At 47.3% G+C, this 24,922-nt stretch overlaps 2 protein-coding genes and 1 long non-coding RNA gene across 4 annotated transcripts in view; 1 reads left to right on the forward strand and 2 right to left on the reverse strand.

Annotated features, from left to right (window-relative positions):
- On the reverse strand, window positions 1–12,984 carry RBM18 (RNA binding motif protein 18). Its single transcript, XM_050907728.1, has 6 exons — window positions 12,916–12,984; window positions 12,695–12,811; window positions 6,429–6,555; window positions 5,097–5,183; window positions 3,166–3,251; window positions 1–1,761 (listed from the first exon to the last, which is right to left on the reverse strand). Exons 2-6 carry the CDS (start codon window positions 12,805–12,807, stop codon window positions 1,602–1,604), a joined length of 573 nt encoding a protein of 190 aa, XP_050763685.1. The 5' UTR covers window positions 12,808–12,811; window positions 12,916–12,984; the 3' UTR covers window positions 1–1,601.
- Window positions 12,771–24,922, forward strand: part of MRRF (mitochondrial ribosome recycling factor) — a 14,586-nt gene continuing 2,434 nt past the window's right edge. The window contains exons 1-5 of one of the 2 annotated variants that reach the window (XM_050907727.1): window positions 12,771–12,826; window positions 14,133–14,332; window positions 14,787–14,942; window positions 16,180–16,298; window positions 19,222–19,313. In XM_050907727.1, the coding sequence (XP_050763684.1) occupies window positions 14,158–14,332; window positions 14,787–14,942; window positions 16,180–16,298; window positions 19,222–19,313 (542 nt within the window). In that variant the 5' untranslated portion in view covers window positions 12,771–12,826; window positions 14,133–14,157. Of the gene's footprint in view, window positions 12,827–13,667; window positions 13,946–14,132; window positions 14,333–14,786; window positions 14,943–16,179; window positions 16,299–19,221; window positions 19,314–24,922 lie in introns of those variants that run through there. The other variant, XM_050907726.1, reaches the window with a different exon arrangement.
- LOC127023568 (uncharacterized) overlaps window positions 19,293–24,922 on the reverse strand; it is a 9,910-nt gene continuing 4,280 nt past the window's right edge. The window contains exons 2-3 of the long non-coding RNA XR_007767460.1: window positions 22,334–22,453; window positions 19,293–21,119 (exon numbers count right to left, since the gene is read on the reverse strand). This is a non-coding gene — a long non-coding RNA (uncharacterized LOC127023568). The remainder of the gene's footprint in view (window positions 21,120–22,333; window positions 22,454–24,922) is intronic.

Raw genomic sequence — 24,922 nt, forward strand, 5'->3', positions numbered from 1 at the left:
CAGAGGAATGTAAATGGGTGTTATTGACATTCATAGGGGTACAAATTCCCAATGATACTACTTTTCTCTTTACTCAGGTACCCAAAAACTAGAAAGCAAGTATTTAACAGCACGAGACCTACTTTTGAACAGTTCAGGCTTTTAACAATCCATCCATCATAGACATGCACAGCTCCATTCCAGATGCTCGGTTTGGAAGCAGGAAGCGTGCTCTGCTTGGAGGTAGGTGCGCCGCTGTACGAATACAAACCTTACTTTGCTACGCCAGTGAGCAACACCTGCGTACGGAAACCAGGGGCTGTTTAAAAATTATTTTCCTCCTCTTGTTTGAGACTGCTGTTAACCAGCTTGGGGAAGCAACTCAAGAGTGATGGATGAGGTAAAGATTCACCACTGACAGGACTAGAGAGAGCAGACATCGGCAAAATCAGAGCAGTGCCTCCTGGAGCCGAGCGCACGCGCTCTCCAACATCCCCCTTGCACATGCAGTCACAGCACTGCGTGTACTAAGGGGAAAACACTGCCAATGTTTTCTCCTCAGGTTTCTATTTTGCAGAAAAACGTTTAGGGAGAAAGATGTGCTGCAGATCAAACGGTTTAAGCGAAATGCCATCCATCAGACTTGCAAAGTAAGCACCTGGTGCAGGTAATCCTCAGCACACAGCAGAACCATTTTGCCAAACACACTTGTGCCGCCTTACACCAAGAGGCAACTGACCACCTTTACCAGCCAGTGAAAACCAGAAGGTGGACTGGTCGGTGGGCAAACGCTGAGGTCATGTGCTTGACAGATGTCTCTGAGGCTGCAGTGTTATTCTCACGCTGTCACATCTGGTTTATGAAGAGCTACCACTGAAGGGGATTACCGAACGCAAACATTAGATATGTCACTGCTGCGCTCTGAGGCTTAGGGCACAGCGCAGACCTCAGTGGTGTGTAAATACACTAATTCCTACATGGAGGCACATACCCACAGCCTAAATGACACTGAAAATACCCGTGCTGTGTCATTATCTTAAGGTTATCACATCATAAAGTAATACCTTAAAGCTCGCAAATCGAAATGCAAAATAAATTTGCTTTGGTGCATATAAAATATTGCATGCACAGTTACTAAAAGTGTTGCAAAATCTATTTAAAATGAGTTTTATTGAGATGAAAAAGTTTTCCATGGTAACTACAGAATGTTAATCAAAACCAAGTGCTTCCCCCTCCATTAAAAACACAAATCTGAATACTTTTTGTTCAAAAATACTTTAAAAAGTAATCAGTTAAATGGAGTATTTTTGGATGTGCTTTACTCCATACACTGGTTACTGTTTCTAATCTTGCTAATGAATGCACACTAACGAGAGGTTGTCTGCATGTTCATCAGAGGCTTTGAAGGGAACCTACTTTTCTGAACAGCGTTCAGCTGTGAAGCTGCACTGGCAGTAAGGAGCATTCAGCAGACCGCCTAAGGTGTTACAAAACACTGTGCCACGTACAGCGGTGGTGTGCTCAGGTGGCAGTATCCTTCTGACTCTACAAAGTACAAAAGCATCGGAGGACTCCAGGTATACAAAGCAGTGTTTCTTGCTACCATTATCCATTCATAAGCATCATCTTCTAGATTTCCAGGCAGCTCTGGAATAAGGAGTAGTCCTTTTCTTATCTGGTGGTTTGAAGTAAGAATAAACAGGTGCTGCAGGGTATTCCGCATCTGGGTTTTCTGCCATCATTTTCAGCTTGGCTTCAATGGCCTTTATTTTTGCACTGACACTGGAAAGAGGAAAAGCAGAAGAGAAATTGAGCTTGATCTTAGCATGGAATCACACTACAGCAATCCAGAGATTTTGTTGACATGCAAATACTTAGTCACACGAGGAGGGGCTAGGCAGCCCCCATCGCTGCGTTCACAAGCAGCGTGAAGTTGGGAGGCAGGAATCTACTGCTTAAAGCCCACGCTATTTCATTTCAACCCTCAGCACGGATTTGCTCCTCCAAGATATATCACAGCACCACAAAATAACGGTCCTTGCACCTACTCAGCACTTTCTTGAGGACACCGAGCGAGACAAGTACACAACAAGGCTTCCTACTTCATGTAAAATGATGTCATTTAAAGAGGTCTGAGCATGTGCAGCAGAGCGCAGCTCAGATGCGGCTGCTGGAAACAGCAGAGAAATGAAAGCCAGACTTCCTCCCAGCTACAAGACCACTCGGGATGGGAAAACCCCAGACTCTAATTAGGTCAGGAAGAAACATTATTTCAGCATTAGCAGGGTTTATCCCAAAGGGAGAAGCTATCCTAGGTTACACCCCAAATCCCTAGGACTTTTGTTATTCACTATCCTCCATTGGGTACGGACCGAGGAACGTTCCCCTCTCTGCTGTGGCTTCTTGCGGCATCCATCCTCACTAAAACAACTCCTTTGTGCCACTGACGTAGCTAACAATCTGCATGACTCAAGTCTCTCTGCTCATTACTTCCTAGCGTGTTACTTCTGAATTCCGAGCTCATTTTATCTGTAGGCAAATTCATGATCCTCAGTCCTGGTTCCTTATAGGGTTCCACTGACAGAACACAGAGGAAAATCACATACCCTTTCAACCAAACTGTGAATTAGCAAAGCAGCACTATGTGCTGTAGGTAAACGGAGGGGCTGGAGAATTTAACCACATCCCTCAGAGAAGACCTACCAGCCCTAATGCTGGCAAAAAAAAAAAAAGAAAAAAAAAAGAAAAAGGTAGTTTTATGTGAAGTACCACCTGTGATTTTGTTTTAATCTTTTGCCACTATAGTAGAAATTCTTGCTCATAAGCATTTTGCTTAATCAAATTAGTACAGTATAAAACCTCTCACTGAAATTCATATGAAGAAGTGCAAAGCACATTCTGGCCAAAGGAGCTCGAATGTTATACATTCCCAATTCCTCTCCTCACCTCTTTTCCTTCCTACGGTCCTAGCAGCTTCACACGTTAGAAAATGAACTTCAAGTCTGAAGTGTCCCACATCAAATGAGCTACTTTGAAGCATGTTGCCCTTTTAAAAACAGCTTTTCTGCCACGTTAGATTTTTAGCACAAACATAATGCCAACAACTCTAGATCTTACTGAAATCGAAGAAGTTAGTTCCCTGCCACTCCCACAGTCTGGTCACCTCTCACCCACCCCATCTCCTACCTCAGGTTAGACTGGGGCGGCTCCGTGCTGGAAGATGGCTCCAGACTGATTGGAAGGATCTTCTCATTTTTATTGTGATCATATCTCTGCAAACAAGAGACCAAGGATTGAAGTCAGCTGGAATTACGAACAAAGAGACATTTGCCCACAGATACGCTTTAGAAGTTGGTTTAACATCACCTCAGGTTTTGTGAAGTTTTTGCTAGGAATTATTTTGGTGGCCAAACACTGAAACAAAGCCCAACCATAATATTTGTTTAGTATCAACATGGAACATAGACTCTGATACCAAACACTTCTGTGCATTGTACGATGGATCCTTAGACCTCATCCTGTCTTATCACTTCTTGTTCCCCTCTATATAAGGCACGAAGCAAAGATGGTAAATTTTAAGGTAACTACTGTACTGTATTGCTATGCTTTTATACAGACATTGTGCAGAGTCAGAAGGTAACCCAAGCACATGACTGCACAGAATTGTGCAGCGCTGGGAGAAGGGGGGGGGGGAGAAGAAGAAAAAAAAAAGACCAGTTAGAAACCACCTCCTTTCTGTAGAAAGCAGCTTGTGAGTCTGTCACCTCTGTGGGCAACGGGCCTCCTGAACTATTCGCAGTGTTCTGCTTCCTTATTTCGCTTGGCACAAAGTCAGGTTTGTTTTTCAGCAGAGCTGCTCAAACCGACAGTGTCTGGTAAGCCTTGGCCACTCATCTTAAAACATCTTAGCATGGTGCTGGTATTGTCTAAAATAAACACTTGTTACAATAACCCAAAGTTTTGTGTTGTTAAATCTTTCCATTCACGGATTAGAAAATGCCATGCAAACTGAAGTGATTATTTATGCATGTTCTTCACCATACCCTGGACAGCCAAGCACTGAGCTACCCCGCTGAACTCCCAGCTGAGCAGACACTCACTCCTCTGGCTGAAACTCCTTTTATGGCCTGATCATTCTGCAGGCATCCGGAAGCATGTGGTGCTCTAGTAGCTACAGAGCTAAAGAAAATGGAGACTGGATTTGCGCAAGCTTGGATGTGCTGACAAGAGCCTGGAGCCCTTGAAGCCAATAATTAAAACAACATGGTCTCCTTTAACGAAGATACCTGTTTTGGTTTTTTTAGCATCCAAAACAGATGCACTAGTACACTTGATAAGAGAAAGGGTAGAAAGCTGCTCGTAGGATAATCATAACATGCTAAAAGCAAACTACCCAAACGAAATTAGCAACAAGCAGCTCCCCGCTGCCTCCCCCAAAATCCATTTATCTGCAAAGAAAGTTATTCAAAATAAATCGCTTTATCAAATACCAGATAGTAAATAACGGCAGGAGAAACAAGACAAGAATGAAAAAAAATTAAAACAAGGATGTTCCAGAAGGTACTGCCTAAGTTAATATTAAAAACTTGATGTTTTATGCAACAAAGCAAGCAATAAAAGGATATTTAGCTTAGATGTGAAATATGTTGCTTTAAAGTCAGAAGTAATTAGAGCTGCTGCCACATAAGTGCTTTCAGAAGTGGAACAAAGTAACAAAGTCTTTGGTAATTGGGAATTTCCATGCATCTCCTATCCAAAAAGGGAGCAAAACCACAAAGGGAAGAATTCAAACTTTCAGCCAATCACTCACTAAGTTTGGGAAAAATTAAAACGTGGACATTTATAGAAGTAATCTGTTCACACTGCTCTGATCAGAAACTCCGTTACAAAGAACATCAGGTTTAATGGCCTATTCTTACTCACAGCTATTCCAGCACAGTTTAGGTGGACAAGAGAAGCGGTAGATTGTTAATACCGTTTCTATGAGAGCTATTTCCTAGAACAGACTGCAATTATCTTGCCAGGCTAAGACAGCCTCAATAAGAATTGTTCCTTAATATTAAAGTTTTTCCATTTTGCAAATTAAAAGCAATTCTTATTTACAATAAGCAGCTTACCTTGACTTGTGCATGGGCCCACCGCACCACCAATTTCTTGGAAAGGGCCAGCTTCCCATTGAGACACTGGATCGCCTTTTCTGCTTCCTGCACAGGAAGACAGTTCAATAAACAAACCAAGTCTTTAGTCAAAACCGACTCAGATGTAAAGAGCCTTTTTTCTTTGTTAATCAGTCTTCCGTAAGTACAGCTAACCAACAGCAAAGAAAGTTTATCCCATTCTATCCCAATCCAGGAATATCTTCGGAAGACTCCAACATCTGAGTAACCAGACTTTTATCAGCCTTATTGGTTTATTCTTTCACTTGTTTTGGGGGGAGGAAATGGGGAAAATGATCAGGAGTTTTGAAAATACCAAACATAGAGGCCACTGGAACAGCATTCTGAGGGAGGTTTATGCTGCAGGAGTTTCTCTAGAAAATGCTGTGACTCACTACAGTGATTACATGTGTCTCCAACACCTATCTATGCTTATTCCAGATCCTGCTCATGCGCACTGGGGACGTTATCCACTTGGTCCTGTTCTAGGCTCAGCAATGAAATCTCAGTTTTGGGACAGTCCTACAAAACTTGATTCACAGCAGTTGAAGATTTATGTTGCAGTGCTGTTCCACCTTGCTATGAATAATTTTCTAGAGATAACACACTGTGTCACAGCTCTTCTGACATCCTTACCAGCAACTGCACAGCAAAAAGATGAGGTCATACAACCACAAGCAATCTCCAAACACATGGTTCTTCCTAACTTTTGAGCAATTCTGGCAGAATTATGACAAAATAACTACAACTCTGGTGTTGCAGGTGAGCAGGACTTGAAGTTTTGATTTGTAACAAGACCTAAAACCCCAAACGGAGAGCCAGGGGCAGTTCACTCCAGGATGCTGCAGATGTGTCACGTTGTACATCTGGCAGCATCACACAAGTTGGTGTTGGTGCATTCATGAAGCCAAAATTAAAACTAGGAGGACTTCAGAGCAGTTCTGGATTTCAGGTGGCCTGGCAGGCTGATCCAAGGCTCTGCGTGGATCACAGCATCTCCACGGTACAACTCCATGAGCTCACTACAAAAGTGGACCAAAGAACTGGCCCTTTCTGATTAGCATTAGAAAGCAGGATTCAGGAAAAGACAGCAGAGGAGAAAGGAAACCACTACTGCTACTTCCAGGAGCAGTCACAAAGTGGCTGTCACAGAGTGGAGCTGTTAGAGTCCACAGGTTTGTGTAGACAAGGTATTTAATTTATTCCTTCCTGTCTTAGCTTTACATTAACATAAAAAAACATGGGGAAAGAAGCCAGTCATTTAAATCCAAATTTTAGATAAAAGCAACATACCTGTTTGGTTTCAAAGTTCACAAAACAGTAACCCCTCGGCTGCCCCTCCAGAGCACCAGACTTGTGAAAGAGAAAGTCAAATTGCTTTACTTTGCCAAACTTCTGAAGGAGTTTGAGAAGGTGGTATCTGAAGGGGAGAGAAGACATTTATGACACCTTTCACCACTTTGAAAGTGAGGAGATAGAGAGGAACCCCCCGACACACACACACATTTCACACTCGGTAACATAAGCAGTTCAGTTGTGTCATACATGTATTCCCAAATACCCGCAGAGGTGGGCACCCTATACAGCAACCCGTCAGCACCCACAGCTCTGAGCTGCATTATCAGCGACTGCTCTAAAACCCCAAGGCACAAAACTTCCCTCCCAGCAGTGCCAGCTGAAGGGCACGCAGAAGATCTATTAATAGTTGGCTTTTGGACAATTATGCAATGGCTCCCTAGGGGTGTGGGAGGGCTTTGCCTCCTGCCTTTCTAAATCATACCTACTTTCAAGCACAACCGTCGTATTTCCCCCTCCCTAGCCCTGATGTGACCGCCTGAAGCTCCATCCCCTGTATTCCTCTCCCTGCACAAGCAGTCCTAGCCCAGTCCGCAGCACCCTGCGTCCCTCAGGATCCCCGCTATGCTTGCTGCCCTCCCTCTCCCCGTACAAGCACTGCTAGTCCCATCCCTTTCTTGTGCCAAGCAGTATCAGTGCACTGACAAGGACATGGCCAGATCATACAGAAATGTAGCCACTCTCCCACTCGCCTGGCAGAGCTGGGGAAGCATGAAGACAGAAGACTAAGCAGAACAAACTGCAACCAAGAATTGACAGCAGACCAGGCAAAAACAGGCACCAGAGAGACCTCAGTATCATCCAGGCCAAATCTGCCAGTGCTTCTGGCTCAGACAGCTTTTCAGCGACATGCACATCAAAGTCAGACACTTATTTAGACAATTATCTTCCTGCCATCCAGTGGGGAGTGTGCTGTTTCCAATAAAACTGGGCAAAGCCAGAGTAAATCTGTCTGCTTAGTATCTAGTGCACTTAAAATAAGGAGCGCATTTGTTGTACAGGCCACATCTAATCCTGAAAGTTCTTCGCAGCTTTTTTTGGTTCCGTGGGATCAAAGTGTTTAACAACACTAGCTGACCTAGAAGGAAAATAACACCTGTTGCTATTTCACTGCCTGACCCCATCCCTAGCATTTAAGAATTGTCTAAGGGTTTAATAAGGGCATCTTAGTCAGGACTCATCTTCTCCTGATCAGCTGTACAGCATTTGTTAGCAAGCCACGCAGTCTAAGTCCAATTTTCAGCTTGCAAGATAACACTCAGTGCTCTGAAAGCCTACCAGGATAACTCAAAGTGCACAAGGAGCACCAGGCACTGGATGAAACCTTGCATGTCCAGACGTGAATGGTCAGTAGTGGCCCAAGACAGCCAAATGCACCAGGCAACTTTAGGGACAGTCCAAATAGGAAGGGCAGACAACATTTTTCCTAATAAAGCCTGATAGGATGTTTGAAAAGGGCTTTAGCCCTTTGTTAAGCTTGAGGAGCCAGGCAAGAAAGTTCCAGGAATGTGAGTCATCTCACAGGATGGGTCACGGTGGACATTCAGGATATGCACTTTTAAAGAGGTGAAGGTGCAGCAAGCGTTCAGATGAGCAGTGCAGAAGGGCCAAGTTATCTCCCAGGGGAATAAACACATTGTAATTGATTATGGAAGGCTTCCTACGTCCTTCGGAATACAGACAAAGCCCGTGGTCTTCCAAGAGGCCTACGAACCCTCAGTCTCTGCTCAGAAGGCAAGGGAGACAAAAAAGCAAGAGCAGGGAAGAAAAAAAAAGGAGCTGGTTACACAGTAGCCAAGTTTCACCACCACACCTCAAGCTACCACCAACAAGCAGTCACAGATGTGCAAGTAAAAACACTAACTTTGGAGACATGCGATGTATATAAAACCGCACATGTTAAACTTTCAGAGCCTCCAAAATATGTAAACGCACCTCAGGTTTGTTTCTGTAAACATATTGCTACAAAAAGCACTTGCAATTTCAGCAGTATGAAAATATAGTCCTTACTACTAGAATGCTGTTCCCCTTTTGGTAATTACGGAGGCAGTGAAAGGGCAACGATGATTCTCATTGCATTCTGTTTAGCAACAACAAAACCCTGCAGCTGCCCTACTAAAAGGAGTACGTTGTGGGTTTTTTTTGGTTTGGGTTTTTTTTTTTTTGAGAACCTCTGCATTCAAATAATACTTTCTTAGCAGCAAAGTGGTAGTTGTTCCTTTAAAACAAAATTTCATTAAAAGTCTAGAAGCAACCTATGTAATCTATTTTATTTAGAATCTTTAGATCGTAGATGATGCAAACGCTATTTTCCAACCATGCGTGCAATTTTTACAACTGTAGGTCACCTACTTTCCGTGGAACAGCTCAGAACTGAAGTCTTGTATAACTAAAAGTTTCAGGCTGTGATTATGATTTGTTATTGTTAATAGAGTGAGGGCATTAACAGTAACTTGACAAGTAGTTCTCCAAGCCAAGAGGACTTCAGTACTGAAGGAAGACCTGTCACAGAAAACCCAAAGCATTTAAAAAAAAAAAAAAAGTGAGAACATGTAAAAAGCTTTACTATGGCAACGACTTGGGTTCTCCAGAGCTTGGAAGTTATTCACACAGATGTGGCCCCACCGTGCTGCGCAGATCACTGCAGCCAACCTCAATTTCCACTTCCTGTCATCTGATGTGAATGCGAGACAAACCAGCAGCTCCCCCATTTCCTTTTCCTCCACTCTTCCTCCTGGCACCCCGAGCGCTATTCAAACACAGGCAAGGCTTCCTCTGAACAATGCTGTCCCAAGGATACCGCAAAGGTACCGGGCCACATGCGAAACCTATTATTGCGAAGAATTTTGCCCCACTGGGAGTCAGTAGGAGTCTGTAACAACAACTTATGCACACATTGTTTTCTAGATGAGACTCATCAAGATGGGATCCTAGACAAGGGGCAGAACAGCCAAGGAAGTTGAACACCCGCTATTTCATAACCGTGGAAAATGAATGGTCATTCAAAGGCTACTGGAAACTAGATAATACGTATGTGTAACTGTAGAGCTGGAAATGAAATTTTCGCCTGTCCAAAATGTTGAAAAGTCTCAAAAGGCTTTACAAACCGGAATGGGCAGAGGAGGCAGTCCTACTCCGCTTGCCACACAGGAGGCATAACTAAAGTACGGGTTTTTCCCCCACAGGGTGGGTGCGCTGAGAGGTGATGTGAACAAATGGTTGTGCCACAGCACATCTCCTACCCTACTGTGCAGCTGGGGGACAAATGCTACGCCAGGCAATGCTCACGGTGATGGTGGGGGGACTCCATGGCTTCCCTGCTCAGTGATACCAAACCCAGAACCAACCATCTGCTGCTGTGCTCGTGCACTGCCGTGGCAGGGATCATTCAGCATCAGAAGTGCCTGGAGACAGTGTCCTATGTCATGAACAGCTGCGAGGTCCTGTGGTGCCAGCCCGCCTCCTTCCAGCTGCTAAGAATACACTCAGTAGACTCCTAATACTGTCTTCTTCCACACGCAGAACAGTCCTCTAAGGATGCTGGATAAAAGAAGAGAAGTCACCCAAACAAACATTACTGGTAAGGACGAATGCCCACCAGAAGACCCACCATACCCCAGTACGTAGGGTATGTCAGCGTTCAAGGTCCTTAGAGACTCCCATCTGAGCCACAGTTACTCAGTATGTGCAATAACCTCCTACAAGCCATCAACTTGCAGGCTGTAATTTGTGGGCAGCCCTACATTTATAAATTCCTATTACTGCAGCTTGTGCTCAAATGTGTACGTTACCTATTAACTCCCTAGCGCTTGATTGCAGCTATAGGTTGCTCTCTAAATGGAAGTCTTGGATTAATTCAAGATTTTCTGAACTCATTTCTGCTCAAGAAAGTCACAACCAGTTATTAGACCTCCTAACAACTCAATCAACTTTACTCCATGTTAAACAAATCTAGCACAGAAATTGCAGAGGCAACCCTTTAAAAATCAGATAAAAGCAGCAAATGAAGAAACAGCTATTTAGTTTTCAGGTATACGTTTTTAGTCATGTGATTAGTAACCTCAAGAGGGATAATTCAGATGAGGAACTATAAGCAGAGTTGTAAGCCCTTAGGATAAGAAAATAAGGGTCATGATGATTTATAGAAACTTACTGACCTGACAGAACCACACTCTTTCTCTCTACACTGAGAACGTGTTAAAAGGAACTTCCTCTTTTTTTATTCACAAGGAAATGGAGATTAGAATATAGTTTGCAGGAGAGAATAGCCATTTTTAAAGCAAAACCAAAAGCAAGACACAGAATTATAAAGCCTGAAATAAGCAACAAGCACTGTCACTCATCACTGGGCAAACTTTAAACATTTAGTACCATGGAAGCACTCTAGGTTTGACGATGCTGGAGAACGAAGCCCCTTGACCACAGCCGTGACGCTGCTCTTGACACGATCTCCAGCAGCGAGGGTACCAGGACAGCCGTGCCCCACACCCAGACTGTTGAATTCATGCAGCTGCAATAGGTTATTCGAAAAGGAACAGCCTGCCCATGCAAGAAGCCAACTGAAACCCACAAAACTCATTTCACCGAAGCTAAGAAAACAGTAAATTTTGCCATAGAAAGCTATTACATGTCTGGTCTAGACCCAGAGGAACAACCTAGACTGAAAGGGTCTTTAAAAACACCACTAATGATCACCCTGGGAAGTGAAGGATCTAATGCATTTACAAACACCCACTGTTCTTCCCCTCACACTAACCCAGTTTCCTGAATCTTTAAGGACCCAGCAAACAACATGCTCAAGAACTCCTATATCTAATTTTAAGTGGTCAGCGAATGTGGACAAACCAGAGTAACATAGCTGTGGGATAAAAATGGTAATTAATGCAGAAACCACCCAAAGCTGAATGGCTGAAAAGCACAATGCATTAATGATTCCATTTAGAGGCTATTAGAAAACTGCTCTGTTAAGATGAGCCACATTTAGAATAAAAACCTAGCACCTGCACAGACACAAAAAGAAGCAGGAAGAAAAAGTATTCCACGACAGACAGATACAATAGTTAATCAAAAACGTTTGTTTCTTAGAAGTGCACAAACCCCAAATTGTTTTGGTTTGGTTTTTGTTTTTTTTTTTTTTTAATACAACCGACTGATTTCTCAGCATGCTATTCAAATATTGGACAGCAATTCATTGACAATTTAGCTGTTCAAATATTATGTTTGCATAGAAGATAATTATCTGTAGTCTGGAGAAAATACAAAATGCATACACACACACACGTTTGATTTATGCGCTTATCCACCATAAGCAGCCAGTCACACCGCGCCCTACCTTATTCCCACTCAGTTACTTGAGTAACTCTCCTCTGTTCCACCTTATACTGCTGACACCAGTAAAATAACAAAACAAAGCTCTTGATCACCCTAAAAGTCTCAAACCTGAAGTTCTAACGTTTCCCTAGTTTAGAAAACAAAGATGTTTTCAACCCCTGGGCTTCCAGTCCAAGTGGTGGCTCGGAGGACCTCTGTATGCAGTAGTTAAGCGCCTGCCTCTGAGCCCGCTGTCCGTGGGGCCAGCGCAGCCCTGGAGACACCCCACATACACACCCCCCACCCCACAGGCACACACACACACACTTCAGGCCATCCGCTGCCAGGCAGCGGCACCGAGCAGACGCAGGGCTGCCCACGCAGTGCCGTGGGAGCTGGGACCAGCTGGCAAATCTGCCGGAGTGGGCGACCATCACCCCTCACCACGGGGCTAAGGCAAGAGCTGGGTGTGCTACATCAGCCTCCACTGCCCTCCTGGGCATGGGGGCACCCCCAGCACGGGTCCCCCAAACTGTCACCCATCCAATGCCCGGGTGAGCCCCTGGCACCGGGTACCGGAGGGCGGGCAGCGCTCGGACCTAACGCTGGGCCCTCGGGGGCAGCCAGGGCTGGGGAGGCACAGGGCAAGAAGGCCAGCGGCTGAGGGAGGAACCAGGGAAGGGAGATGTGGCACTGCCCGCGGGTGCTGCGCTGCTGATGTGGGGGGAACACGGCCCCGTTGGGGGTGTAATGGGGGGGGGGGCCGGTATCGCTGCTGGGGGCGGGGTAGCGGGAGGGAGGCGGCGCCCCTGAGGGATGGGGGGCCGGGAGAGGCGGGGTCGCAGACGGGGGGTACCGGGAGGGCCGGCGGCGCCGCGCACGGAGTCACTCACTCGGTGATCTTGGGGTCGAGGTTGCCGATCCAGAGGCGGTGCCCGTCCTGCAGGGCGCCCTCGGAGAGGATGGAGGCGTTCTCCAGCGGCAGCGTCTGGCACCCCGGCTCCATGGCTCTGCGGAGGGCACCAGTGAGAGCGGGGCAGGGCGGGGGACGCGGGCCGGGGCCGGGGGACGGGACAGGTCAGGCCGGGCCGGGCCGGGCCGAGGCCGCACTCACCATGACACCGCGGGACCGCGCAGGCCGCGGCCGCTCCGTCCTGGCGCAGGCCTCGCCCCGCCCTTGGCGCCGCTTTGTGACGTAGAGCCGCGGCGCGACCCGATGACGTTGGCTGGAACGCGCGGGGCTGCGCGACGGTGAGCGAGGCGGCGGACGCCCGCCCTCTCCCTCCCCCGTCCCCGTCCCCGTCCCTGACTCCGTCCCCGTCCCCGTCCCCGTCCCCCTCGCCGTCCCCGGTCTCCGGCCCCCGGCACGGCCCGGCGGGCGGGGCAGCCCGGCCCTCCGCGGGGCACCGGGAGGGGCGCGCGGACGGGGCGGGACGGGGCCGGACCGGCACGTCCTGAGGAGAGGAAGCCAGTGGGGGCGGGGCCAGACGAGGGGCGGTGCCTCGTACCGGGTGGGGTCAGATAAAAGGGCGGAGCATCGCACGGGGGCGGGTCCGTGGTGGGCGGGGCCTGTGCGCACGTGTGGCGGGGCCGGGACCCCGTGGGCGCAGGCGGGCGGACCCAGCGGGGCTCCGGGGGCCCGGGATCCCTGCGGGGTCCCCGCCGCCGGGCTCGGGGAGCAGGGGGTGAGGGGGGGGGGGGCGGTCGTCGTGCCCGAGCGCGGGGGTTGGGTGCTTCCGGGACCGTCCTGGGAGCGGCGGAGAGGAGCCCCGCGGCCGGGAGCGCAGGGAGAGGCCGGTCCCTCCGGTGGCCGTCAGCGGCAGCTTCCCGGCTCCCACAGCCATCGCGCCCTTGTCCGGAAGGGACCGAGTTTTCCGTCTGTGTTTCTGCAGCTCTGAGCACAGCAGAGCCGCAGCTGCAATAACGCCTCTGAGCCCCGAACAGCCCAGGCTGAAATAAATCCTGTAAATTCTGGGGAGTTTGGGGGGGTTTTGGGGCCTCAAACCTCGTGTGACAGAAATTAAAGTTTCTACTCAGCTGACGTGCAAATACCAGATACTTTGATGAGCTGTTCCTGCTTAGCAGACGTGGCTTTTGCGTCGCAGGCCCGTGCCCCTCTGGACAGATGTGCAAAGGCTGCGCAGGTAACGTGGGTACGGGCTGGCTGCCACTGAGCCCCTTCCACTGAATTTACCTCTTGGTCACTGCAGTACGCCCAGACCCGCTGCCCACGTTGCTGAACTGTCACCTTGCACTGATAGGTACAGCTAAGACCTGAATCTGTTTCTTTTTAGCATGCCGGGTGGACCACCTGCCTTTTCTCTTTTCCAGGTGAGTTAGAGAAGAGCTGTAAGCGATGGCTATGGCACTAAGATGCTTCCGTCATCTGCCTTCCCTGCTTTGTCGTTCTTCGTTCACAATGATACGGGGGCTGCCGCAGGCTCCTGCAGGCTGCCCGGCCCTGCTCCTGGATGGCTGCAGGCAGTGTGTCCATCAGATGCTGCTGACCAGACAGCTAGCTACCAAAAAAGGTAAAGGCGGCAGGCTTTTTCCTAGTGTTTGCAACCCCTCTGTATGTTGCCAGAATTCCTCTTCTTATCACTTTTGTCTCATGTACCAGTATTGATCTGACTTAGGCAGAACACAGCTCTGGAGGAGCTGGTTTGCCTGACGGTGTTGCCGTGTACAGGAAAGCTCAGCCCTTCCCGTGGGAGAGGTACGGCGTGGCGCTGCTGCTGCGCTGGGGCAGTAGGTAGCAATCGTCAGAGTCCAGGCTGGAGTCAGTGCACACAGCGTGACCTACAAATATATTTTGGCTTATGTGCTCAAGCGCTGGGCTATTTACTCATTAAAAAATACAGTTACTTTGGTTTATCTTAGACTCAGTTCCGAGTCTAACAGGGGTTTTAATATCTTCTTTCTGCTTTCTAATGCAACAACTAACTGTTGTCAGAAATAGAAATTAATTTTATGTGTAATCTGCAGCTAAAGGTAAAGGGCAGAGTCAAGCCAGAGTGAATATCAGTGCTGCCCTAGTCGAGGATATTATCAATTTGGAGGAAACCAATGAAGACATGCAGGCAGTGGTAGAAGCTCTGAAAGAAGATTTCAGCAGAAACCTCAGTGTTAGAACCTCACCAGGTTGGTTACTTTCTTGTATGATGCTCTGTTGCCTGTAAATAAGGATACCAATCCTAGTAATGGAGAACTCTGATTTTTTTTTTCAAAATTGATTTTCTTTTTATTGAGTTATTCACTGGGCACCCAATTACTACAACCTTGATGTCCCCAACTAAAGGCTTTCTTCACCCTGAGCTTGACCAGGAAGAATCCATTTTTGTTAATAGCTTCCTGGAAATAGCTTTTGTAAGTGGGAGATGTCAAAAGTGTCTAACTGAACTGTTTGCAGATGTGATGAAGAAGCAGGTTGTCAGCTAATGGTGCAGTAGGGCAGGAAAAATCCAATTGCCATTAAATTAGCCTTTTGGAAATTGCCATCAGGCTGGTGTCTGGCGTATACAAACTTTTTTTGCTGTGCGTCTTGGTGGTTAGTGACCTTTACAAGCCTTGTTCACTTAGTGAATTTTGTGTTTTAGGAAGAAATGTGAATATATTTGACTAAGCTACAGTCACTATAACACTCTGAACATACGTATTTGTAAGTAGTATCAAGTTTCAGGGATAAAATATAACATCAAACAATGACCAAATTTGAATCATTCACCACCCCAGCTCTGGCAGGGGCACTTCAATCTTTAATGGAGTTGGAAAGCGTAGCTCAGTCTCTTAACTATTTATTTTAACCATAGGTATTTTTTTAATTGCACTGATAAAGTACCTCTTGTCCCATGTGCCTTTTGGCCTGTTAACATTTTGCAGCAGAAATGAGAGAGCAGATTAAGAGTAGCTCAGGGAGAAACTGAATACTTTAAATTAGGCAGTGCACAATACCTTCTCTTGGGACTTGGAAAAAGAAAATGAGGGGTTTAAGAGAACACTGCTAAGTTAAAGACAATAGTTGTCTTGATTTTTATAACAACATTTTGATTTTAAGTTCTAAGAATTAAAAAATAACAATTTTGTTTTAATTCTTAACAATCTTGCTTAGTTTTCCTATTCTAGTAACAAAACCAAATGGGTTTTGTTTTCATGTTTTTGTGCGTTAGAGTAGTGTTGAAATATTTAGCTTGCAGGTACCACAGGAGATGCATGAACACCAACAGCACTGGAAGTCTGAATAAACGTGGGTTTTTTTCTGTTGTAGCATCTATATTTTGCATACCAGAAGGGAACTGGGACACTGCGTACGCGTTTTTCTTCAGCATTGCTGTGAACTGCTGTATCATACTGAAACTCCCCTGTGTTTTGTTCTTTTGAGGGGCCCTTGATCACATAATCGTGATGACAAAAGATGGGAAGTTTCCGCTGAACCAGCTGGGGCAGATCTCACAGAAGTCACCGCAGCTCATTATAGTGAACATGACCGATTTTCCAGAGGTAAGGACACATTACCGAAGGCATTGCGAGGGGAGATAATTACCACGGGAACAAACAGGTTGATGCTGAGCAAAGGAACATTTAGACAAAATCAGTCAAACCTGGCAGGGCTGAGAGCTCTGGCTGGGCTGCGTGTCGCTTCGCCGCTGACACAAAACAGAAGCGGTATTTTGCTGCCGACTGCACGGGGCGAGCGACTCGCCAGCCCTGCCTGGTGCACAGAGCATCTCGCGTGCAGCGGCACAGGGTCAGACGAAGAGTTACACGCTGCCCGTCAGGCTGTGATTGCTCCCAGGGTCGTATCCGATAAATGCCACAGTATGAGGGGTTTGCTTCGGGGACTGGTTTCCCGTCAGTTGGATCTGCAAGAGCTTGGTTGAAAGGCGGTGCTGAGCGTGTCGCAGACGGGATGCCTGGACTAACTGTGCCCTGCCAGGTCTCCCCATTTCCCATGCTTTTAAGGCACCCAGTAGTCTTGAGCGCACACACGCTCTCCTCTGGTTCACCTGAATTACACACGTGGAAGCAATGCTGCATCTGCCCCGTTGTATTTATGTCATTTCAGTTCCTTATGAAGGCATGGCCATGCGCAGAACCAGACGTGCAGTTGGAATAGTCTGTATTTGTGCTGGGGACACCATCAAACTCCTCTAAAACTTCCTTACTTATCGCCAGGGCCGGTGACACCGCCTGAGAGCTCATGGAAGAAGCTGCTGATGTAGCCTACGAGCTTCTGAAAAGCCTCCCTGGTAGGGAGGACTAAGCTGGGCCCGTGCTAAGTGCTGTCACAGGGCCTGGCTCGGGCACTGCTGAGGTTAGCGAGCTCCTCCCTTGGCAGCGCCTGCAGGTCAGAACCCGAATTAGATGCTTTGACCTATCCTCTGGGAGAGCAGAGTTCCCTTAATTTTCTGCAGGAGCCTTAGTTAGACTTGCCCCTAAATGAGGCAGCAAATCTGAATCCCACCTCAGGATCAAGCACTAGTGGTCCCCTGCAGCGGGCTCACACAGATAGAGCCGGGCAGCCGTGCAGATAGGAGCAGTAGCGAGCGCAAGGTTAGCTATTCATCCCGCTCCAGGTCTGGAGGTGTGCCAAAGCTTATCTCTATTTATTTTGTAAAGGCTTTCCCTAATTAATTAAGTCAGCAAAGTCTCAGAGGAGGTCAGTGTAAGGCACTTGATGCCTAAGTGTTTCTTAAAGTGTATCCAGCATGTATAATGGCTTTGAAGAATGAAGGCCCCTCATCAGCGAGTGCGCCGAGGTCCCTTGGAGCACCGGAGCTGAGAGGGCCGGGGAAGTCGCTCCATGACTTAGCCTGTGGCCAAGCAGGAGCTCAGGCTGAGAAATGGGCATGTGAGAAATGAAATGTCACAGTATATAGCATTGCCTACCTTTGTTTTCTGAGCCAAAGGACCATTTTTCATTTGAACTAGAGCTAGAACTATTTCTCTCAATGCAGTTGTTTTGTACCATAACTGTTCCATGGATAGATTGGACTTTTTAAAACCATTACAGACACATTTACTTGATGTCATTATTTACAGCATATAGTCAGTACTTCACGGCATTGAAAAGCAAATAAAAATGCCTGAAGAGTCTGGGAAAGAAAATAATCATAGAGGACGACTTGCAGGGCCAAATTCTGTTTGCCCGAGAGTTATAAAACCAAACAAGATTATGTTTTTTAAGCACGGCTATTTATTTCATGGGCTGCAAGAGGATGGAGACAATATTGCAATATTTTCCCCTTCCTCTATCTCCTCCAATGTGTATGTTAAACAACACAGCTGTTACTGAGCATTTCTTTCCTATAGAGCAAGCACTGTCCATAGAATAACACGTTTACATTCCTAACATGCTGAGATCATCTTGGTTACATTTTCTCTGTCCTTGCTGTGTTCTAGAGGACAGCAGTTATGTCTTACAAAACACTAGCAGAGCATTCATTTCATTCAGTGATGTCACGCGTTGGAGACCTAAACAAATATGCAGAGCTTTAGTTTGTGCCTCAGTTGACAAAAGCTGAACTTCATAAATACAGTCTACTGCAGCAGCCTGGAGCTAAAGTTAATGATGGGAAAGAGTATCAGAAATAGCAATGTGCCTTGTAGGAAATGCCACGCGAGTGCCACAAGAATACAGACTCGCTCGGTCTTGTTATTGTCAACGTCAAGAACGAAGCAAGCTGGCAGAGCGCTGCGGGAGCTCCCGGCAAAACCCTGATTTAACTGTAAAGCCTGACGCTCTGTAAAGGTACACCAGCGCCCTGGGATGGGGAAGGACGCCTTTTAATCACCTTGCAGTTACCAGGCAAACCTGCGCACCCCACCTTTTAAGCAGAGCAGAGTGTCAGCCAGCAGTGGTGGAGTTTTGAGAAGTTAATCCTAAGTAATAAGCTGTAAAATAAACATAGAGCTGGGCACAGGCGCTATTTCTCAGCCAACTGCTACTGCCCTGATGTAATGTGGTTAGGTTGTAGTGCTGAAGTGGTTAAGTTAGTTAACGTTTCTAAATTGGCACTGTGTGATTTCTAGTGGGAAACATTCAACTGGAATTTTTAAATGCTCAGAATCTTTCATCTCCTTTGCCACAGTCAGGCTATGCCTTGGGAGTTTATTGCGGTTTCACTCTGCGTTGCCTCAAACCATTCAAATAGTTTCAAAGAAGCAAAACAGTTTTCTTTTGTTGTTGCTTCCCTTCCCCTCTCCCCCGCTTCGTGCCCCCCTACCCCGATACCGAGCACGGCCATAGTTTCCCATTCGGTTTGATCAAAGCTCTCCGCAGCAATGTAACTTCCTGATCTTACTGGTAACAGAAGTAAATGTTTCCATGTTCCATGGAGATGGATTGCCAACTATTGACAGAGTTCTGGCATATGGGAATGATTATTTCCTAATTCCCTTTACCTTTTGATCTGTTTTACAGAGCACAGCTGCAGCTACGAAGGCTATAAGGGAGAGTGGCATGAACCTGAACCCAGAAGTGGATGGGACAATAATTCGGGTGCCAATTCCTAAGTGAGTATTGATGACTGCCTGAGTTCATCATCATGCAAGACAACCCTTCAGAGGGTAAGCATGCACGATTGCTGTAATGTCACAATGCAGCTGCTTTCCAAATAGCTGTATTTCAGGTTTAGAAAAAAATCTGAGCCCCTAAAAGCGTCTGGGAACCTCTTCCAAGTGTCTGAGCTCTAAGTCACCACATTTTGGCATTGATGGTTGGTCTTATTGTTCTTTATCTTCCCCCTGCAGAGGAAACTTGGTCCTAACTGGCTGCAGCACTTTGCAAGAGACAGCCAAAGGCTTTTGAAGCTATATTGCCTTAATTCAGGAGCTGATTCTTTGCTGCCCTGCTGTGAATTCCTTGAATTACACCAGCGTAGAGCAGCAGTAACGCAGTAGTGAACCAGTAGTATTAGGGGTGAAAAGCACCTTGCTGCAGAGAACACTAAAAGGAAGTGATGAAAGAAAGAGGGAGGAAATTGATAGCTTTGACTAAAAAATCCACTCCCTCTTCTCATGTAATACACGTTGCGTAACTGATGGCTGCCTGGCAATTTTGGTATAGGGCTGATAGAAAAGCAGGCTGCTCCTGGCCGAGGACTGAGCGTCGCTTCCCTCACCCATCACAGGTGTCTCCCAGCCCTTGGACAAGGCAGGAGGTGGCACTGCATCAGTGCTTCAGTTTGGATCAGGGGAGCGCTTTTGAAGCGATCCCGATGATCCGTGCTTAGCGTGCTTTGGGCTGCAGCATGCTGGGGTCTCTGCCTGCGAACGAGATTCCTTTCAGGTGAAACTAGAGAGGTGCCCTCTGGGAGCGCACCGAGGGCTCCCCCACTGCGCACACGGTTCCTGGCACCAGGCTGGACCTCGTGTGGAGCGAGACCTCCCAGCAGCTCCGCTCGTACTGTGCTGCGCAACTCGCTAGCATAGACACGGCCTGTAACAGGGGCAGTAGCACTGCTCTGCCCAGGTTTGGGTGGTGCAAGGAAAATTCACAAGTTCCTGCGGGTGCTTGGACCCTGGGCAGATGCGGATGTACGTGATCTCACGCCCTGGGCTTACATGGCGCTGGGGTGCTGTGAACAACTCCTGCAAAGGGTAAAGACGGCTCCGTACACTGCCTCTGCGCACAAACACCTTGCATGTGCGCTGCGTTTTACAAGCAGGTGACTTCTTAGTAAAGATGAACCAAGTATTTCTCATGCTTTAGACCTACTTGAAAAATTCCATGGAATTTTATCTAGCATTTTGATCAGAGAAGTCTAATTGCAGCTTTCCGTTGCTGTCGGTGAGAGGGAATGACATTATCATTCTATTTGCTGATTTTCTTTTCCCCGTACTCCCTGCCCTTCCCCCATTCCTCAGGAGAGGAGGAGGAGGGCACCATTATCTTCATAATTGCTGAGGCTCCCGGGTTGCTGCACAGTGGGTTGATTGTTAATGGGCACTTGGGTCATCCTTGAATATGAATTGCAGGGGAGGAAACTCCAAAACTGCAAATCCCAATCTTTAAAAAAATATTGTTTTTTAAACAAATGTATATGGTCTGTCACTACCTTTTGCGGTGCTGCAGAGCGAAAACGATTCTTCTCTCCCCAGGGAAGATCTGCCTCGTGTGCTCCCTTGTTCCTCTGGTGTGTAAGGGTTGCTGCTCCTGGCCCCTTTCTCCCTGGCTGGTTGGCAGGCCAGCGAGTCCTGAGTTCAAGAGGTTTTTGGCTTGGGAGACGAGCCCTGCAGGTCTGCCCTCACAGGCACCTCCAGTCCTGTTTGCTCACCCGCTCTTCAGTAACACGCCGGGGTCTTTCAGAGTTTCATCCACTTATCAAAAAGACAAGCAGACAGTTTCAACCTTTTAAAACCTTCTAATGCAAAGGGGGGCGGAAATAATCAAATTCTGCTAGAGGCCTCTCTTTAATATTATGTCCCTGAATATACCATATATATATATATAAAAAAAAAATATAATACTACTTTTTTTTAATTTTCTAAGTTTTTCGTTTCCCCAACTCTAAAGATGTTTACAAAAGAATATATGACAGACAGATGCAGTGAAATTGCCAAAATTATGGCAGCTGTGCAAAATACGCAAACAAATCGGAAATGAAGAGACAATATTGTTTCTGCAGAAATCGGTTCTTTCATGAAGGGAGTCACAGTAAAAGTAAAAATCAAACCTGAATTGTCCTTACCTGTTATTAAAAACACTTTTTAGTCTGACCTATCAGCTGGACACACATGCGTCATATTTTGCCTTATGCAGGTCCAGCTGTGCTTCAGTGCTTGAGAGTGTTTCAACTGAGCATTTTAAAATGGAGTTTACTTTTCAGTATTTATTCTATTAGTTTAGATTTTGCATTGCAGTTTTAACAGAAAAAATACACTCATTTCATACGTGTTTACTTCTGCTGCCTGCTAGGATCCCCTCTGCTCCCTAAGGCATTCGCCTGTTTGTGTTGCTAGCACTGCATAGGCAATATTTATTTGTATAAAAAAGTATTCTCTGAGGGTTTAAAAAGAAAAAAAAAGAAAGAAAACCAGCCATGGGAACATTTGTATTGGTTGATCTCTTGGCCGAATTTGACCTGACCTTGTGTCTTTTATGGTATTGCCTCATTTTTAGATTCATCTTTTTTGGACCCATTGTGTTACACTGGATATTGTTTGTAAATTAGTAATATTTTTACACATGCTTTACTGAAAGCCAGATGACTCATTTGAAAGTTTAATGACTCATTGTAAGCTTTCTTTCCTTTGCCCTTTAAGAAATATGCAAAGATATCTACTATGGGGAGAAAGGACTCAAAAAATTTCATTTGGGGGGGGGGGGGGGGGAAGCTGTTTCTGAGCTGAGTTGCTCCGGATCGCTCATCATCAGAAATCTCTTGCATGCTTTTTGTTGAGCAATATGTGTTGCACCCTATGTTTATCTGCAATTATGCATGCAGAGTATTTAGTTAAGCCTACTTTCCTTTAACTGATCCCTCTCATTCACAGGAAATTCCTAGCGTTTGAGATACAGAAATTACTCTTACCCGCATAAACGTCTTGCGTTGGAGACAAGACGTGGCCTGCGTCGTGCTCGCTGTGGGTCTGCTCCTGCCGTATGCGGGGAGAGGAGCATCCAAGGGTCGCAGCGCTTAAACCACTGGTCACTGAGGGAAACGGAAAAAGAGATGTTACCCGTGGGGCGGTGTGCGTTTCTGAACGCCCTGGCATGTCAGTCACCAGGCCCTGTCCTGATCCTGCCAGGGCACGGCAGGATTTGAGCCCGCTGCTCCTTGAGCTGCAGGGGAGGGCAGTGTTCCCCGAGGGGAGAGCAGAAGGGGTGACAGGCGGGGACCTTGTCCTTGTTCCCCACTTCTGGCACCCCTTCCCCAGGTCCACTTCATGCTTTTTTTGACTTTAAAGAGGGGGTAGGGGCAATGGTTACTAGACAGAAAAGAAAACATATCTAAGAACAGCTTAAAAGTCCCAGATCTGAGGGCAGGATTAAACAACTGTCCTTAGAAACCATGGGCCTGGCTCGTGTTGATGGATTCCTTAACCAGAAACAGCATCTGCTTGAAAAAGTGTCCGTTTCTGGCATTGTTGGTAGCATTGCTGAGAATTTACACACAGTCTGGCTGGAACATAAAACCCTCTGAGAAACTCCACGGCGCTGCGCAGTGATAAAAAGAAATTGGTGTTAATAAAGACAGACAAGGAGGCATGAAAGCTGTGACCCCGTGCCAAGAAGCATAGGAAATCTGGCAGCGCTGCATAAACAAAAACATTTCCTTAAAGGCTCGGCAGCCCCAAGCAGGCGAGCGATACCCTCGGCACAATTCGCAAAAGCTGAGCGGGAGCGGGGAGGCGAATAGCTGACAGCGAGCTCGGTCTCCCACAGCTGAGGCAGCCCTGCTGCGGACTGGCCTGCCTTGCCACCCAGCAGGAGATGGGAGAGATTTCCAGCTCCCTCCTCCAAGTTTAGCAGCCGGGATTGACTCCCCGCCCCCCCAAAAAGCTGCCTGAGAACCTGACCTCACCCGGACCTCTGTTTGTGAGCTGGCTTTGCTGGTTTCGCATGTGCCGCGGGACCTCTGGCTGGGGAGATCGAACACGAGAAGCCCTAAAGGCATCGATGTTGGGATGCAGAGGAAACCACAAGTAACGCTGCTCACTTCTAATTAGGCGTTCGGTCCAGGCTTGAGCCTGTGCTCACCAGAAGCCTCTCGCCACATGTGAAATTCACTGGCCATCTCCCTCCGGCTGTCCCTCAGCAGGGAGCAGGATGGGCTGGGGGGGCCCGTGGATGCCGGGGCTGGGTCGCTGCTCTCCAGGTCTGTCAGCTTTCCTAGCGATCCCAAATTCCTGTAATTACTAATCGGTTCTGGGAAGCCTATTCCCTCTTGCACCGTGAAATAAAGATAACTGGCGAGAGGCCAGTGCCTCTGCAGACATCTGCTGCGAGCGACCTGGCTGCTGAGGGAAGGTATCGGCGCGCGTGTGGCTTGCTGGGCTGAGCACAAGCTCGGGAAGGGCTGAGGGTCCAGTCGTGCCCCGACAGCCTCCCCGTAACGCACACCCACGCAGGGGCAGAGCTGGCACTGCCCTGGGAGCCCTCACCCCACGTTTCCTGAGCTCTCTGCAGGAAGAGTCTTGGCCTCAGTGTTTTTGTGACCCAGGCTGTTGCAGCCAATTTCTAAATACTCCTGTGAAATGTTTATTTTGCAATATCTTCTGCGAGCAGACAGGCGCTCTCTTGCTAGCAAGTCTCAGTGTGTGCACCGGAGTTTTTCATTCTCAAGGCGGTCTGGAAACTTCAATAGCCATGAAAATAATTAAAATATTATTGTTAAGCACTAGCAGTTGATGTTGACAGTGATCAGCTGTAGGTGCTGGAGCATTACCAGAGCTGAGGTGACACGTCAGCCATTCCTGTGCCTTATTCAGATGCCCAAACTCCCTCATCACCTGCAGTTTTTAGTTTGAGATGGAAAGTTGAGGATTTTCTTGTAGCCCCAGAGCAGTAACTGGCCCCGCATCAGGGGGAAGGTGGAGCTGAAGTTCTCCTGGGCCGAGTTACCTGTGGCTAGCCATGTCTAGCATCATCCTCTTGTCAAACCAGGCGTTCACATCATCTTGGTGGAAAAGCCTGGTCATGATGAGCTGGAATGAGGTTGAGTGAAACCTAAGCTCTGTAGCTTCCAGGTATATAATTCAGGCTCTTCAGTTGCAGGGAGATGACAGCGAGTTTCAGGAAGGGACGGAGGTTTCCTCCCAGCTTTGCAGGATTACACTTTTCAGTTCCATCTCTCAGGTCTGGAGCTGGATTTTCCCTTTTTCCCACAGATGCTTTGGCAGCAGAAAAAAGGAAAGTCTGAACATTTCAGCATGACTTTCAGGCACTTCAGTGACAACTATAAACCAAGGAAGATTCAGTCCAAGTCCCTCAGCTCAGGGCTGTGCTGGGAACTTTCCAGTCTAGGCTCAAGACTTGCTTCACTGAGGTGTGCTGCCCTGGCGATGCTGCGCAGAGGTGGCTGATTCGCTCAGGTGGACCAAAGCAGGATAAAAACACGCCCTGAGCTGTTCAGTCCCTCTGCCCTTGCGACACACGGCCTCCACACAGAGCGAGCTCT

This window comes from Gymnogyps californianus, chromosome 18 (assembly GCF_018139145.2).
Source record: "Gymnogyps californianus isolate 813 chromosome 18, ASM1813914v2, whole genome shotgun sequence".
Classification (NCBI taxonomy): Eukaryota; Metazoa; Chordata; class Aves; order Accipitriformes; family Cathartidae; genus Gymnogyps; species Gymnogyps californianus.

Coding starts and splice junctions, on each gene's coding strand:
- RBM18 (XM_050907728.1), bottom strand. CDS start 12,807: ATGGAGCCGGGGTGCCAGACGCTGCCGCTGGAGAACGCCTCCATCCTC. Junction 6,556..12,694: donor CTCGACCCCAAGATCACCGA/GTGAGTGACTCC, acceptor TCTCCCCTTCAG/ATACCACCTTCTCAAACTCC. Junction 3,252..5,096: donor GGGCCCATGCACAAGTCAAG/GTAAGCTGCTTA, acceptor TCTTGTTTGCAG/AGATATGATCACAATAAAAA.